At 41.7% G+C, this 15899-nt stretch overlaps 1 protein-coding gene across 1 annotated transcript in view; it reads right to left on the reverse strand.

The window, feature by feature from the left end:
• Positions 1 to 15899, reverse strand: part of SLC12A9 (solute carrier family 12 member 9) — a 196311-nt gene that overhangs the window by 174098 nt on the left and 6314 nt on the right. Inside the window, exon 2 of the mRNA XM_053718368.1 lies at positions 1475 to 1681. Coding sequence (XP_053574343.1) covers positions 1475 to 1679 — 205 coding nt within the window. The 5' untranslated portion in view covers positions 1680 to 1681. The remainder of the gene's footprint in view (positions 1 to 1474; positions 1682 to 15899) is intronic.

A 15899-nucleotide genomic window follows, 5' to 3' on the forward strand; every position in this document is an offset into this window, starting at 1 on the left:
ATCCACCAATGAATAAGTGCTTTCCAGGGTCCTGAACCGAACAAATAGCTTAGATGCCTTTTTCTTCAAATAAACTTAGCAAGAGAACAAAGAAAAATTGATAATAGGAGTAAATTAGAAAGTTGCTTAAAATTGCATGCTCTATCTGAATCATGAAAGAAAAAAATTTGGGTTCAGTGTCCCTTTAACAAAGAATTAACACAGAAAACAAAATGACAAACTTTTGAATGAAGATAGAGACACTAGCAAACACAGGGTAACAGACTATAAGCTGGAGGCACAGACAGGAAAAAAGGATTTGTAAACAAATCAACACGGTCATAAAAAAAAGACATCACCCGTATGCCGTGACTAGAAAGTGATGCAGCACAACTGTAGAAAGCTGAATAACAATTACACATAGATATCTACGGGCTCTATTCACAAATAGATGAATCGCAGGTGAATTATAGGACATTTAAAATCTTTCATTAACTGTGCATTATCAAGGGCCAAAAAGATAGAGTATCCCCTGCAAGTAGACCCAAGTTAACCCTGCACTATGCATAGTAAATGCTGCATACAATTCACCTGCAAATCTCCTATTTTAGGTGAATTGTTCACAACATTAATGTGACAGTCTATTCAAAATTAAACGTACATGATTCAGACAGGGCATGCAATTTTAAATAACTTTCCAAATTTACTTTTAGCGTCAAATTTGCTTTGTTCTCTTCGTATTCTTTGATGAAAGCTAAATCTAGGTAGGCTCATATGCTAATTTCTAAGTCCTCGAAGGCCGCCTCTTATCTGAATGCATTTGACAGTTTTCCCACAGCTAGAGGGAGTTAGTTCATGTGTGCTATTTAGATAACATTGTGCTCACACGCGTGCCGTTACTTATGAGAGGGCACTGATTGGCTAAAATGCAAGTCTGTCAAAAGGGGGCTGTCTGCCAAGGCTTAGATACAAGGTAATCACAGAGGTAAAAAGTGTATTAATATAACCGTGCTGGTTATGCAAACCTGGGGAATGGGTAAAAAAGGGATTATCTATCTTTTTAAACAATAAAATTTTTGGAGTAGACTGTCCCTTTAACTATGCAATGTGCAGGTCTAACTCAGCTCTTTATGCCGGATATACTCACTGGGTTTGACCCATCATAAAGCATAGTTAATGGAAGGAGTCGAAATGTTTCGATTCACTTGCCATTCACTTCTTAATGAATAGATCCCTATGTAAAAATGGAGGGTATTTTGAGGTCACATATCTTCAGGAACCACATTACTGATGAGGACATTTAAACATCCAAAATCCAAGAAATACAACATAACATCTTCCTCTCTTACAGTTGCACCAAGGATAAATGATATTTCATGCAGAGTAACCTATGCTTTTAATTAAAAAGGAACATCCAATAGGTTAAGAGAAGTAACGTCAGGAAATAGATTGAACAGATAGAATTAAAAGACGACATGCAGGCAGCAATACTTACCTATCCTCATAAAGACCACAATGCTAAACATAGACAGTATGGTGGGTACCACCACACCAAAAAATGTAGACAGCTTGCGGGGGACAGGACCAGCTCCGGGCTGTACAGAGTCGGTCCCGCAAGTGGTAGATCCTTGTGCTCCAAGAACGCCATCTGCTACGCTGAAGAGGCGATAATGCAGGAGGGGTGAACTTTCCGAGGTCATCACTGGTGGGAAAGGTTAATAAAGCAATGAGAAACAAATATACATAACATTGATTTTCTGCTGCAACACTTTATTTAAATTCCAAATAGCTGTTAAAAGGAATGCGACAAGAGTGCAAAAGACATGCACATAAAAAAATTACTTTTATTTAAACCAAAAAGAAAAAAAAAAAAAAAAAAAAAAAAATCAAAGAAAATTAGATCAAGCACTCACAAAGTTTTTTTTTCTAAATAGGGTGGGAAAGTTATCTTCTCCAAAGCTGCAATATGTGTTTGTGTTGAGGGCAGGTTGTACGTGGTGCTAACTTGGGCTGCAAGTAACCCCTCATTCCCCAAGACATAACTCACTCTGTAGCAAAGAATGGAGTGAAAGATCAAGAGGCAGGGTCAAGTAAAGGATCATGTCCTATGCTACTTTCACTAAAAAGGGACATGAAACTGAAAAGGTATCAAAAATTTATTTTGTTCTCTTGGTATACTTTGCTGAAACACAGGTAGGTAGGCTGAGGCGCCTGCACATCTAGAACACTATATGGCAGCAGTTTTTCAAGAATACTCACATTGATTCAGCTCTTTCCTAAACCATATTTCTTCTTGCAAAAGTGCAACATATATTTCTTCAGCAATGCCAACAAATAACACAAATGCGCATGCCTATTTTTAACAATGGTATACATTTACAAGAGCACTAGATGGCAGCAGAGTTTTCACAAACTACTGCCATAGAGTGCACCAAAAATGTGTATACTACCTACCTAGGTATGCTCTTCAACAAAAAGGATACAATAAGAACAAAGCACTTGATAAGAGAATTAAACTTTTTTTAAATTTGTATACTCTTTTAAACTAACACTCACTGCAAATTATCAATACTTCTCCATGTGAATGCCCCATTAAAGGGAAATTGTACACTAGATTTTCTTTACATAAATGTTTTGTAGATGATCCATTTATGAAGCCCATCTGGGAGTGTTTTTGTAAAAATGTAGTTTTGCTTATTTTTAAATAACTGCTAACCAAACCAAAAAAAGTTTAGAAGTAGACTTATATCTACAGACTCCTGCTTGCTCTTGTTTGTCTAACCCATTTCACTGGGTGTCCCAGCCTAACCTCATCAACAGTGCTAAATTAGGCACTTCTAAGTAAGTTTTTAAAAGGTTTTACATTCTATTTTAGATCATTATCTGTGCATATTCTTCTTTATAGCAGTGTCAATTACATGCAGTTAATAAACATTTTTTTCTGCAAACTGGGTACTGGCAAACAGCTACCAGTACCAAGATGGCCCCCAATAAGGCAGAGGGGGAGGGTTAGAGAGCTGTTTGGGGGGGATCCTACACAGCAGCATATGTAAAAAAAAAAATCAAAGATACCTTTTATTTTAGTACTGGCAGACTTTCTGCCAGTACTTAAGATGGTGGGGACAATTGTGGGGTGGGGGAAGGAAGAGAGCTGTTTTGGGAGGGGTGGGATGTGTCAGGTGGGAGGCTGATCTCTACACTAAAGCTAAAATGAACCCTGCAAGCTCCCTACAAGCTACCTAATTAAACCCTTCACTGCTAGACATAATACACGTGTGATGCTCAGCGGCCTTGTAATTACCAAAAAGCAATGCCAAAGCCATATATGTCTGCTATTTCTGAAGAAAGGGGATCCCAGAGAAGCATTTACAACCATGTGTACTATAATTGCACAAGCTGTTTGTAAATCATTTCAGTGAGAAACCTAAAATTGTAACGTTTCTTTTAATTTGATCGCATTTGGCGGTGAAATGGTAGCAAGAAATATACCAAAATGGGCCTATATCAATACTTGGGGTTGTCTACTACACCAACGCTAAAATTAACCCTAGAAGCTCCCTACATGCTCCCTAATTAACCCCTTCACTGCTGGGCATATTACACTTGTGGTGCGCAGGGGCATTTAGCGGCCTTCTAATTACCAAAAAAGCAACGCTAGCGCTATATATATATATATATACACAGTATATATATATATATATATATATATATATATATATACTATTTCTGAACAAAGGGGATCCCAAAGAAGCATTTACAACCATGTATGCCATAATTGCACAAGTTGTTTGTAAATAATTTCAGTGAGAAACCTAAAGTTTGTGAAAACAATTTGTGAAACCGTGAACAATTTTTTTTATTTGATCTCATTTGGCGGTGAAATGGTGGCATGAAATATACCAAAATAGATAGATCAATACTTTGGGATGTCTTCTAATAATATATATATATATATATATATATATATATATATATATATAGTAAGAAAGGCACTCCATATAAAGTGTAGCAACTTCCAGGGTGCACTTCAAGAAAATCATCGTATATATATGTAGGAAAAAAGGCACTCACTGGTCCAGAGTAAAAAATAACATTTAATAGTTTAGGTTAAAAATGCATGACGTTTCGGAGGCATTCCACCCCCTTTATCAAATGCAAAATACAGACAGTTTGAAAGTACAAAAAACGATTAACACATACATTACCCCTTCACCTTAAATAACCCTGTGGCATCTGATGGCGCCAAGCCGCAATCGCGGCTTGCATGGTGCTAAACCGGAAGTCATAAGACCGGAAATCGCGTCATCCACGTGAACCACGTAGTGACGTCGGTTGTCATAGTGACAACGGTTTGTTGTCTGACGATATTCTCAGACAATATGGAAATGTCTATCAACAGGGTACAAATATTTATGTTAAACAATAACAAAAGAATCTTATTGTCAGTATTACAATATCACGGTTTAGCCATAGATCAGAATGCCAGTGTATTAAAAACAACAAAGGTACTCGATCATAGACGATCGAGTGTAGCAATATAAAAGCATGAATATGGCGAACATACAGCAACCCAAGCCAACAGCAGACACACATGCAATACCACATTACCATCCATAAATAATTATATGAGAAAAATTATGGAAAATCATCGCTAACCATCTCAAATCCTGGTTAATGATTGGTATATACATATATGCCTGCAGTTAGTTAAATCGTGTGTTCTTGGTGTCTCCTGGAGTATGGCAGATAATATCTGAGGACTTATGCACTGAGAGTGATAGAAAATCATATTTAAAAGTCATTGATGGTGGATATGTTTTATGGTGGGATGAACAATTGTAGTCCATATAGAGAGGTTAGATTAACTCGCAGTATAGAATGGCGAGAAATCCAGCATAGTATTCAATCCCCTAGGTGCTATGGTATCCAACGTATAGATCCATCTTGTCTCCATTCGTAGGAGTCGATTGCCCCTGTCACCTCCCCTTGTCAGCGATGGTACTTGATCAATCAACATGGTTTTTAAACTCGATACACCATGGTTATGTCTGGCGAAATGGCGTGCTACTGGCTGATCAGAGTCGCCATTTTTGATGGCTTCCCTGATCGCACAGCGGTGATTGGCCATACGCTCCCGAAATGTGGTGACCGTTTTCCCTATATAGACAAGGGAACAGGGGCAAATCAACATATAAATCACATGGGTACTCATGCATGAGAGTCTGTGTTTGATTTTGTAGCGCTTGTTCGTATGTGGATGCTGGAAAGTGTCACCTTTGAGCATGCTATCGCAAGTGGTACAGTCCCCACATTTAAAGCAGCCTTTTTTGTTGGATTTCAGCCATGTAGTATTCTCATAGCACCTAGTTGGATCCGTTTCTACTAGCAGATCCCGCAAGTTTCTCGCTCTTCGATAAACCATTCTAGGGTGTTGTTGTTTCACGAATGGTAAAGACTTGTCTGAGTGTACCAAGTCCCAATGTTTAGAAATTGCTCCAGCAACTTTTTGGTGCATTGGATCAAATGTAGTTATGAAGTTAATTTTCTCCTCTGAGTTGTTAATTTCCTTTGTTCTGGTTACATTGCCCTCAAAACGTTTTGTGGCTTCTTCTTTAATGTCCATAACCATCTTTCTATCATATCCACGTGTGATCAATTTTTCTGACATCTCATTAAGTTGTGTTGTTCTATTGTGTGCCTCAGTGTTGTTGCGCAGAACCCGAGTGAGCTGGGAGGCTACTATCCCTTTCTTCTGGTGTGTGGGATGATAGCTCCGTGCATCTAATAGAGAATTACGGTCAGTGGGCTTGGTGTAAAGGGATGTGCCAAACCTACATACCTCTTTGTCAATTACCTTAAAAATATTAAGGTCCAAAAAATGTACTCTGTCAATGTCAAATTCAAGTTTAAATTTGATAGGGCTAGATAAATTATTTAATCCATTTACCCAGGATATCAGAGTTTCCGGGGTCCCACGCCAAATCAAAAGGATGTCATCAATATATCGTGTGTAGTATACCACCTCTACTATGTCCTGAGGACGCATTAAAATACGCTCGTACCAGGACATGTAGAGGTTGGCATACGTGGGGGCCATGTTTGACCCCATGGCAGTCCCAGAGATCTGCAAGTAGAAGTCCCTTTCAAATTTAAAATAATTCTTTTCAAGACAAATCTGTAGCAAATCCAACAGGAACTCAATGGGAGGTCCCTTATACAGATGAGATCCCACCACCATGGACCTGACAGCCTGCACACCCCCCTCATGAGGGATGGAAGTGTACAGGCTGTCAACGTCCATGGTGACCAGGATGTCACCAGCCTGCAGGGAATCAAAAGCTCTCAGAACTTTAATCAGACTAGGGGAATCCTGTAGATAAGCGAAAGTATCCTTAACAACTGGTTGAAGGTGATGATCAATAAATTTCGCTATATTGGAGAACAATGAACCCCTGCAGACACAATCGGTCTGCCAGGGGGTTGATCAAGTGTCTTGTGCACTTTGGGTAACAAATAAAGTACTGGGACTATGGGAAAGTTTACGGTCAAAAAATCAAATTCCTTATCACTTAAGACGCATGCCTCCCTTGCAGACCTCAGGGACTGATCAATTTGTTTTTTGAATGTGGCAGTGGGGTTGCCCCTCAAGCGCACATAAACTTTGTTGTCAGCTAATTGGCGTTGGGCCTCCTGCCGGTAGTCATGGTAATTCATAAGGACAATCCCTCCCCCTTTATCTGCAGGTCTTATGATAATTGACTTGTCATCATTCAAATCTCTGATGGCCCTGTACTCGTCAGGGGATAGATTAGAAAAGCCTGGTGTGGCCTGGTCTAAATCAAGGAGGCCCAACGCCAATTAGCTGACAACAAAGTTTATGTGCGCTTGAGGGGCAACCCCACTGCCACATTCAAAAAACAAATTGATCAGTCCCTGAGGTCTGCAAGGGAGGCATGCGTCTTAAGTGATAAGGAATTTGATTTTTTGACCGTAAACTTTCCCATAGTCCCAGTACTTTATTTGTTACCCAAAGTGCACAAGACACTTGATCAACCCCCTGGCAGACCGATTGTGTCTGCCAGGGGTTCATTGTTCTCCAATATAGCGAAATTTATTGATCATCACCTTCAACCAGTTGTTAAGGATACTTTCGCTTATCTACAGGATTCCCCTAGTCTGATTAAAGTTCTGAGAGCTTTTGATTCCCTGCAGGCTGGTGACATCCTGGTCACCATGGACGTTGACAGCCTGTACACTTCCATCCCTCATGAGGGGGGTGTGCAGGCTGTCAGGTCCATGGTGGTGGGATCTCATCTGTATAAGGGACCTCCCATTGAGTTCCTGTTGGATTTGCTACAGATTTGTCTTGAAAAGAATTAATTTTAAATTTGAAAGGGACTTCTACTTGCAGATCTCGGGGACTGCCATGGGGTCAAACATGGCCCCCACGTATGCCAACCTCTACATGTCCTGGTACGAGCGTATTTTAATGCGTCCTCAGGACATAGTAGAGGTGGTATACTACACACGATATATTGATGACATCCTTTTGATTTGGCGTGGGACCCCGGAAACTCTGATATCCTGGGTAAATGGATTAAATAATTTATCTAGCCCTATCAAATTTAAACTTGAATTTGACATTGACAGAGTACATTTTTTGGACCTTAATATTTTTAAGGTAATTGACAAAGAGGTATGTAGGTTTGGCACATCCCTTTACACCAAGCCCACTGACCGTAATTCTCTATTAGATGCACGGAGCTATCATCCCACACACCAGAAGAAAGGGATAGTAGCCTCCCAGCTCACTCGGGTTCTGCGCAACAACACTGAGGCACACAATAGAACAACACAACTTAATGAGATGTCAGAAAAATTGATCACACGTGGATATGATAGAAAGATGGTTATGGACATTAAAGAAGAAGCCACAAAACGTTTTGAGGGCAATGTAACCAGAACAAAGGAAATTAACAACTCAGAGGAGAAAATTAACTTCATAACTACATTTGATCCAATGCACCAAAAAGTTGCTGGAGCAATTTCTAAACATTGGGACTTGGTACACTCAGACAAGTCTTTACCATTCGTGAAACAACAACACCCTAGAATGGTTTATCGAAGAGCGAGAAACTTGCGGGACCTGCTAGTAAAAACGGATCCAACTAGGTGCTATGAGAATACTACATGGCTGAAATCCAACAAAAAAGGCTGCTTTAAATGTGGGGACTGTACCACTTGCGATAGCATGCTCAAAGGTGACACTTTCCAGCATCCACATACGAACAAGTGCTACAAAATCAAACACAGACTCTCATGCATGAGTACCCATGTGATTTATATGTTGATTTGCCCCTGTTCCCTTGTCTATATAGGGAAAACGGTCACCACATTTCGGGAGCGTATGGCCAATCACCGCTGTGCGATCAGGGAAGCCATCAAAAATGGCGACTCTGATCAGCCAGTAGCACGCCATTTCGCCAGACATAACCATGGTGTATCGAGTTTAAAAACCATGTTGATTGATCAAGTACCATCGCTGACAAGGGGAGGTGACAGGGGCAATCGACTCCTACGAATGGAGACAAGATGGATCTATACGTTGGATACCATAGCACCTAGGGGATTGAATACTATGCTGGATTTCTCGCCATTCTATACTGCGAGTTAATCTAACCTCTCTATATGGACTACAATTGTTCATCCCACCATAAAACATATCCACCATCAATGACTTTTAAATATGATTTTCTATCACTCTCAGTGCATAAGTCCTCAGATATTATCTGCCATACTCCAGGAGACACCAAGAACACACGATTTAACTAACTGCAGGCATATATGTATATACCAATCATTAACCAGGATTTGAGATGGTTAGCGATGATTTTCCATAATTTTTCTCATATAATTATTTATGGATGGTAATGTGGTATTGCATGTGTGTCTGCTGTTGGCTTGGGTTGCTGTATGTTCGCCATATTCATGCTTTTATATTGCTACACTCGATCGTCTATGATCGAGTACCTTTGTTGTTTTTAATACACTGGCATTCTGATCTATGGCTAAACCGTGATATTGTAATACTGACAATAAGATTCTTTTGTTATTGTTTAACATAAATATTTGTACCCTGTTGATAGACATTTCCATATTGTCTGAGAATATCGTCAGACAACAAACCGTTGTCACTATGACAACCGACGTCACCACGTGGTTCACGTGGATGACGCGATTTCCGGTCTTATGACTTCCGGTTTAGCACCATGCAAGCCGCGATTGCGGCTTGGCGCCATCAGATGCCACAGGGTTATTTAAGGTGAAGGGGTAATGTATGTGTTAATCGTTTTTTGTACTTTCAAACTGTCTGTATTTTGCATTTGATAAAGGGGGTGGAATGCCTCCGAAACGTCATGCATTTTTAACCTAAACTATTAAATGTTATTTTTTACTCTGGACCAGTGAGTGCCTTTATATATATATATATATATATATATATATATATATATATATATATATATATATATATATATATATATATATATATATATATATATATATATATATATATATATATATATATATATATATATATATATATATATATATATATATATATATATACATACATATATACATACATACATACACACACACATACACAAGTCAAGGGATATTCAGGGATTCCTGACCGATATTGGTGTTCCAATGTAACTAGCGCTAATTTTGAAAAAAAGTGGTTTGGAAATAGCAAAGTGCAACTTGTACTTATTGCCCTATAACTTGCAAAAAAAAGCAAAGAACATGTAAACATTGGGTATTTCTAAACTCAAGACAAAATTTAAAAACTTTTTAGCATGGGTGTTTTTTGGTGGTTGTAGATGTGTAACAGATTTTGGGGGTCAAAGTTTGAAAAAGTGTGTTTTTTCCCCCAATTTTTTCCTCATATTTTATAAAAAATTTATAGTAAATTATAAGATATGATGAAAATAATGGTATCTTTAGAAAGTCCATTTTATTGGCGAGAAAAACAGTATATACTATGTGTGGGTACAGTAGATGAGTAAGAGGGAAATTACAGCTAAACACAAACACCGCAAAAATTTAAAAATAGCCTTGGTCCCAAACTGACAGAAAATTGAAAAGTGCTGTGGTCACTAAGGGGTTAAAGTAGTTTGCAAGTTCATTTACATCTAACCTCTGACTGGTGGATGTATCCCTGGACTGCTCTAGAATCTCTGTCTTGCAGACTGTGCTATCAAAATAACAGCTTTTACTATTTTTAATGCTGCTTTTTATAATGCTTTGTTTAAAGGGACAGTTCTCACCTTTAATGTGTTAATTTTTTACCTGTTACTGTTAGAGAGTATTAAATAGTTTACAAATAGCTCCTTTACCTTTTTTTGGTATTTAAAATAGCTGCTTTCCCTCTTGAACTCACAACCTATAATGAAAATTGTATTACCGCAATAATGTCTACAGAAAAGCTAAGTAAACAAGAGGCAGCAGATATCAACCTCCCAATGCGGGATGTTCATTTTCTATTGCTCTCTAAGTATTGGGCTCTGTGTATACAGTCAGAAATAATATAAGGATACTTTTGTGTATAATGATAAGATAACAAGGTCTGCTCTTCCTGCAAGCTCAGCCCATTTGCATGGCGTCTATTAAAAATACCCAAAAAACAATAGCTATTTCATATACAAAAACAAAGTTAAAGGAGCAAGTCTGCAGCTGGTAAAATAAGCTATTGAAAACACATTTGGGGGAAAATAATTTTACAGTAATTCCCATAGCTCTTAAGCATATGCCAAACTTTATCTATAATGTCACTAACTACTTGTCACACAACTCCACCAAGCACAAAAACAATACACCAATTCACATTTACGAATATAGACATCAAAATCTCCATCTTCCACTTACTTTTTCACTATTGGTCGGTTGAACGTCTTATTAGATCAGTAGAGTAGAAGAATTGTCAAGGAGAAGAAAGCCCCTCTGCAAAGAGGGAAGAAGGTGACGTTTTTCCTCATTCGGGGCTCATAAGCTAAGACAGAGACATACACAGTCACATTCCACAACATTTGTCACTTGCAATGCTATTTTCCGTTTTGTTACATATTTTGACGAGTGTTAAACGGGGCATTATAGTGGGGGGGAAATCACAAGCTCTCATTCATTAGGTGATGTAACATTATCGACCCTGCAAATCTGTGTTTATACCCGCAAGTAGGTTCAGCACATAGGTAAAGTACTGCTCAAGAAGCCGTAGAGGATTGCGATCCCAAGCAGAAACAGTAGTCGCACAAAGGTTGTACAGCTAGCGATCCCGATTGGATCAACAGCAGTTTCCTGCAGATCTCTGCAACTCCGGAGCAGTACTTAGACTATTTGTTTAACCCCTTAGCGGGGGGTTTAATCACATAGATTTGCAGGGTTGAAATAGATAGAATCACATGCTGTAACAAATAAGAGAACAGAATTTTTTTTTCACTATACAGGCTCTTTAAAGGGACACTGAACCCAATTTTTTTCTTTCGTGATTCAGATAGAGCATGATATTTTAAGCAACTTTCTAATTTACTCCTATTATCAAATGTTCTTAGTTCTCTTGGTATCTTTATTTGAAATGCAAGAATGTTAGTTTAGATGCCGGCCCATTTTTGGTGAACAACCTGGGTTGTTCTTGCTGATTGGTGGATAAATTCATCCACCAATAAAAAAGCTCTGTCCAGAGTTCTGAACCAAAAATAAAAAAAGCTTAGATGCCTTCTGTGACAGACCCCTCTGTCAACCTCCCTACGGATTATGGATTCAGGCATTATGTTAAGTCACCCTGTGCCCATTATAGGTACAGGGTGCAAATCCAACATCACTGGAGGGGTTAACTTCAGTTTTTAGTAACTGTTAGTTTTGAGTAACTGTATTGTCTTAGACAGTTGTTGTGAGCAGTTGTTGTTGTTGCACCAGTTTTAAGCAGTGGCTAGAAGCAAAATAAATAGCTGATTTAGACAAACTTCGACTGAATTATTTAGATAACATTTTTAAGATGAGGATGTCTCTGCCTAACTAAAAGATATTGCAGATCCTACTGCCTCTCCGCTACAATTGGTGGCAGCGGTGGGATAGTCCTCATAGCCCAGAAGAGCAACTACACACCCGGACCTAATGGGAATACAGTATGAAAGGCTGAAAAGAGCCACCCTTAAAGACCTGCTAGAACAACTGTACAGTGAGTTGTTATACTGTTAAGTCTGGGAAAAGTAAAGTAGAAGGGAATGTGTTGCTTCAAGGAATAATTGTGAGTTACTGCACACACAGCAATAATCAGACAGAACACAGTTTGCTTGTTACAGGACTTAAAAAAGCGACTTCTTGAAGAGGGAGATTATTACAATACTGACCGAGATGGACGGAATACCAGGGCCCGAAGGAACCAATGAGCCCAGCATATCAGACAGAACTCCCGAAGAAGCAAGCTTTGACCGGGCGGTTAAAATAAGACTGGCACATTATGGCTCCAACCCAACTGCCGAAATTATTGACTGGGTCATGGCAGCTGTGGATGCCAACCTACTTCTACAACAGCACAGGCAACTGGTTAAAGTGAATGGGAAGAAGGTCAGTGGTCTACGAGATACTGGTGCTACCATGACCTTGCTCCAAAAGAACTTGGTGTCTGAGAACCAGCACACCGCAGACACTGTGGCTGTGAGGGTAGCAGGGGGCGCTGTGTTCCGCCTGTTGCCCGGGTACATTTGGATTGGGGAATGGGAGCTAGACATGTGAATGTGGGGGTCATGAAGGACTTACCAGCTGATGTTCTCCTTGGAAATGACTTGGCTCCCCTTGTTTCTGCCTACGCTCCAATGGGTCCCGCTGATGTTAACCCTGTGACTACCCGTGCCCAGACCTGCTGCTGAGACCCAGGTAAGACTCTCTTCCCCGACTTGTACCCTATATCAGGCCCCCTTAGGCTGGGATACCCCAGAGACGTACGGCAAGGAAACCTGGGAGGATCCGACCCTTCAGAAGTATAGGGCTAGGGCAGATGCTGGAGAAGAGGGGGTAGATGGGGAACATTATGAGTGGGTGGGGGATAGGCTATATAGAATCCCTAAACCTTCCCAGAAAAGTACTGCCCCTCCGCGGAATCGGCAGCTGGTGGTGCCTGCGAAATACTGGCAAGAGATTCTGCGGATTGGGCATGATGTACCATTAGCTGGACATCTAGGGTCCCGCCGCACAGCTCATAGGATCACCCAAAATTTCTTCTGGCCCAATTTTAACCGAGATGTGCGGGTATATTGTAGTACTTGTGACACCTGTCAACGGGTGGGTAAGCGGGGGGGGGGATCACCCAGAAGCTAGGCTTATGTCTATGCCTATCATTGGGGAAGCCTTTTCCCGCATAGCCGTTGACATTGTGGGTCCACTAGCCAGAGCTAGTCCATCAGGTAAGAAGTATATTCTCACCGTGGTGGACTATGCCACGTGTTACCCAGAGGCAGTAGCACTGTCTAATAGAGAGGCAGAGACAGTAGCTGATGCCCTAGTTAAGGTTTTTACTAGGGTCGGTTTCCCTAAGGAGATTCTCTCCGATCAGGGGACCCAGTTTACCGCTGTGCTCACCCAGCAGCTGTGGAAGGTGTGCGGCATTAAACCTCTGCTCAGTTCGCCTTATCACCCACAGACTAACAGTCTCTGCGAGCACGTTAATGGCACCCTCAAACAGATGCTGAGGATCTTTACTGACGCTTGCAGAGACTGGGAGCGATTCCTGCCTCATCTGTTATTTGCAAACAGAGAGGTGCCCCAGGAATCTACTGGGTTCTCTCCCTTTGAGTTACTCTATGGGAGAAGGGTCCGCGGACCCCTGGATCTCATTAGAGGACACTGGGAGGGAGAGACAGAGCAGGAGGGGACCCCCATAGTGCCATATGTCCTGGAACTCCGGGACCACATGGAGAAACTGTCCCTGATGGTAAGGGAGAATCTCCAGGTGGCCCAGGGGAGACAGAAGAGGTGGTAGGATCGGGGTGCCCGACAGCGGGTCTTCCAGGTTGGACAGAAAGTTTTGGTGCTCAAGCCTGTGAGGACCAGCAAGATGCAAGCATTTTGGCAGGGCCCATATAAAGGTGTTAGCTCAGGTGTGTGATACTACCTATATTATAGCCAGCTGTGCAGATGAAAGGATCCAGCGATCCTTTCATGTGAACATGCTGGAGTATCAGGAGAGGCCAGAGGATGTCGCTGCAGTGTGTGCCCCTGCTGCAGACGACCCAGAGAATTTACCCCTGCCCAACCTCACTAGTCTTGTGCAGCTAGGGGACCGGTTAAGCCCTACAGAGAAGGTACAGGCCAGACAGCTTCTGTGGGAGAAGCAGGCAACGTTCTCCCAAGAGCCCGGCTACACTACCCTAGCTATACATAAGGTAGAGACCCCTGGACAGAATACCCTGCGACAGCCCCCCTACCGTATCCCTGAAGCAGTCCGAGAAGAAATGCGGAAGGAGATACAGGAGATGGCTCGGCTGGGAGTCATCGAGCACTCTGATAGCCCTGGTACCTATGAAAGATGGGACCACCCGGTTCTGTGTGGACTACAGGCGGCTCAACGAAAGGACTACCACTGACGCCTACCCGATGCCCCGGGTAGATGAATTACTAGACCGTATTGCTAGGGGACGCTATCTGACCACCATAGACCTGTGTAAGGGCTATTGTCAGATTCCCCTGGCCGAGAATGCTATCCCCAAGTCTGCATTCGTCACCCCATTTGGCCTGTACCAGTTTAAGGTCATGCCCTTTGGGATGAAGAATGCTCTGGCTACCTTCCAGCGAATGGTGGATAGACTCCTCGATGGCTTCCAGGAATTTGCTTGTGCATACCTGGACGACATTGCGGTCTACAGTGAGTCCTGGGAGGAACACCTAATCCATGTAGGGGTGGTTCTGGACAAGATTCGGGCCGCTGGCCTGACCTTGAAACCAGACAAGTGCCATCTAGGTATGGCTGAAGTACAGTACTTGGGTCACCAAGTGGGGTGTGGGAGCCAGAGACCGGAGCCTGCCAAGGTAGAGGCTGTGGCTAACTGGCCCACACCTATCACTAAGACCCAAGTGCTAGCCTTCCTGGGGACGGCCGGTTATTACCGACGTTTTGTCCCAGACTACAGTACTATCGCCAAGCCCCTGACTGACCTGACTAAAAAGAACCTTCCTAAACAGGTCCTGTGGTCTCCAGCTTGTGAAGTCGCATTTTAGGCACTGAAGCAGGCTCTTGTGAATGCCCGTCTTGGCTGCCCCAGTCCCTAACAAACGTTTTCTCATTCATACAGATGTTTCCATATATGGACTGGGGGCTGTGCTGAGCCAAGTTGGGGAGGATGGAGGAGAGCACCCTGTCACATACATAAGCAGAAAGTTGTTACCTTGAGAAGTAAGTTATGCGGCAGTAGAGAAGGAATGTTTAGCCCTGGTCTGGGCACTGAAAAAGTTGAACCCTTATTTATACGGACAGGAATTCTCTCTCATAACGGACCACAATCCCTTAGTCTGGCTTAATCGGGTCTCAGGAGACAATGGTAGATTGCTGCGATGGAGTTTAGCCCTCCAACCCTATAACTTCACCATCAGCTACCGGCCTGGTAAGCAGAACGGGAATGCAGATGGATTGTCCCGGCAAACTGACATTCTTACCACCTCCTAGTCCGGTCATCCCCAAGTTGACCCGCCAAACGGTCAAGTCGGGTCTGCCAGAGTGTCCCACCAGGTCGACACTTTTTCAAATAAAGATAGCAAGAGAACAAAGAAAAATTTATAATAGGAGTACATTAGAAAGTTGCTTAAAATTGCATGCTCTATGTGAATGACGAAAGAAAAAATTTGGGTTCAGTGTCCCTTTAATTCCC

The sequence above is a fragment of the Bombina bombina genome, chromosome 6, assembly GCF_027579735.1.
Source record: "Bombina bombina isolate aBomBom1 chromosome 6, aBomBom1.pri, whole genome shotgun sequence".
NCBI lineage: Eukaryota > Metazoa > Chordata > Amphibia > Anura > Bombinatoridae > Bombina > Bombina bombina.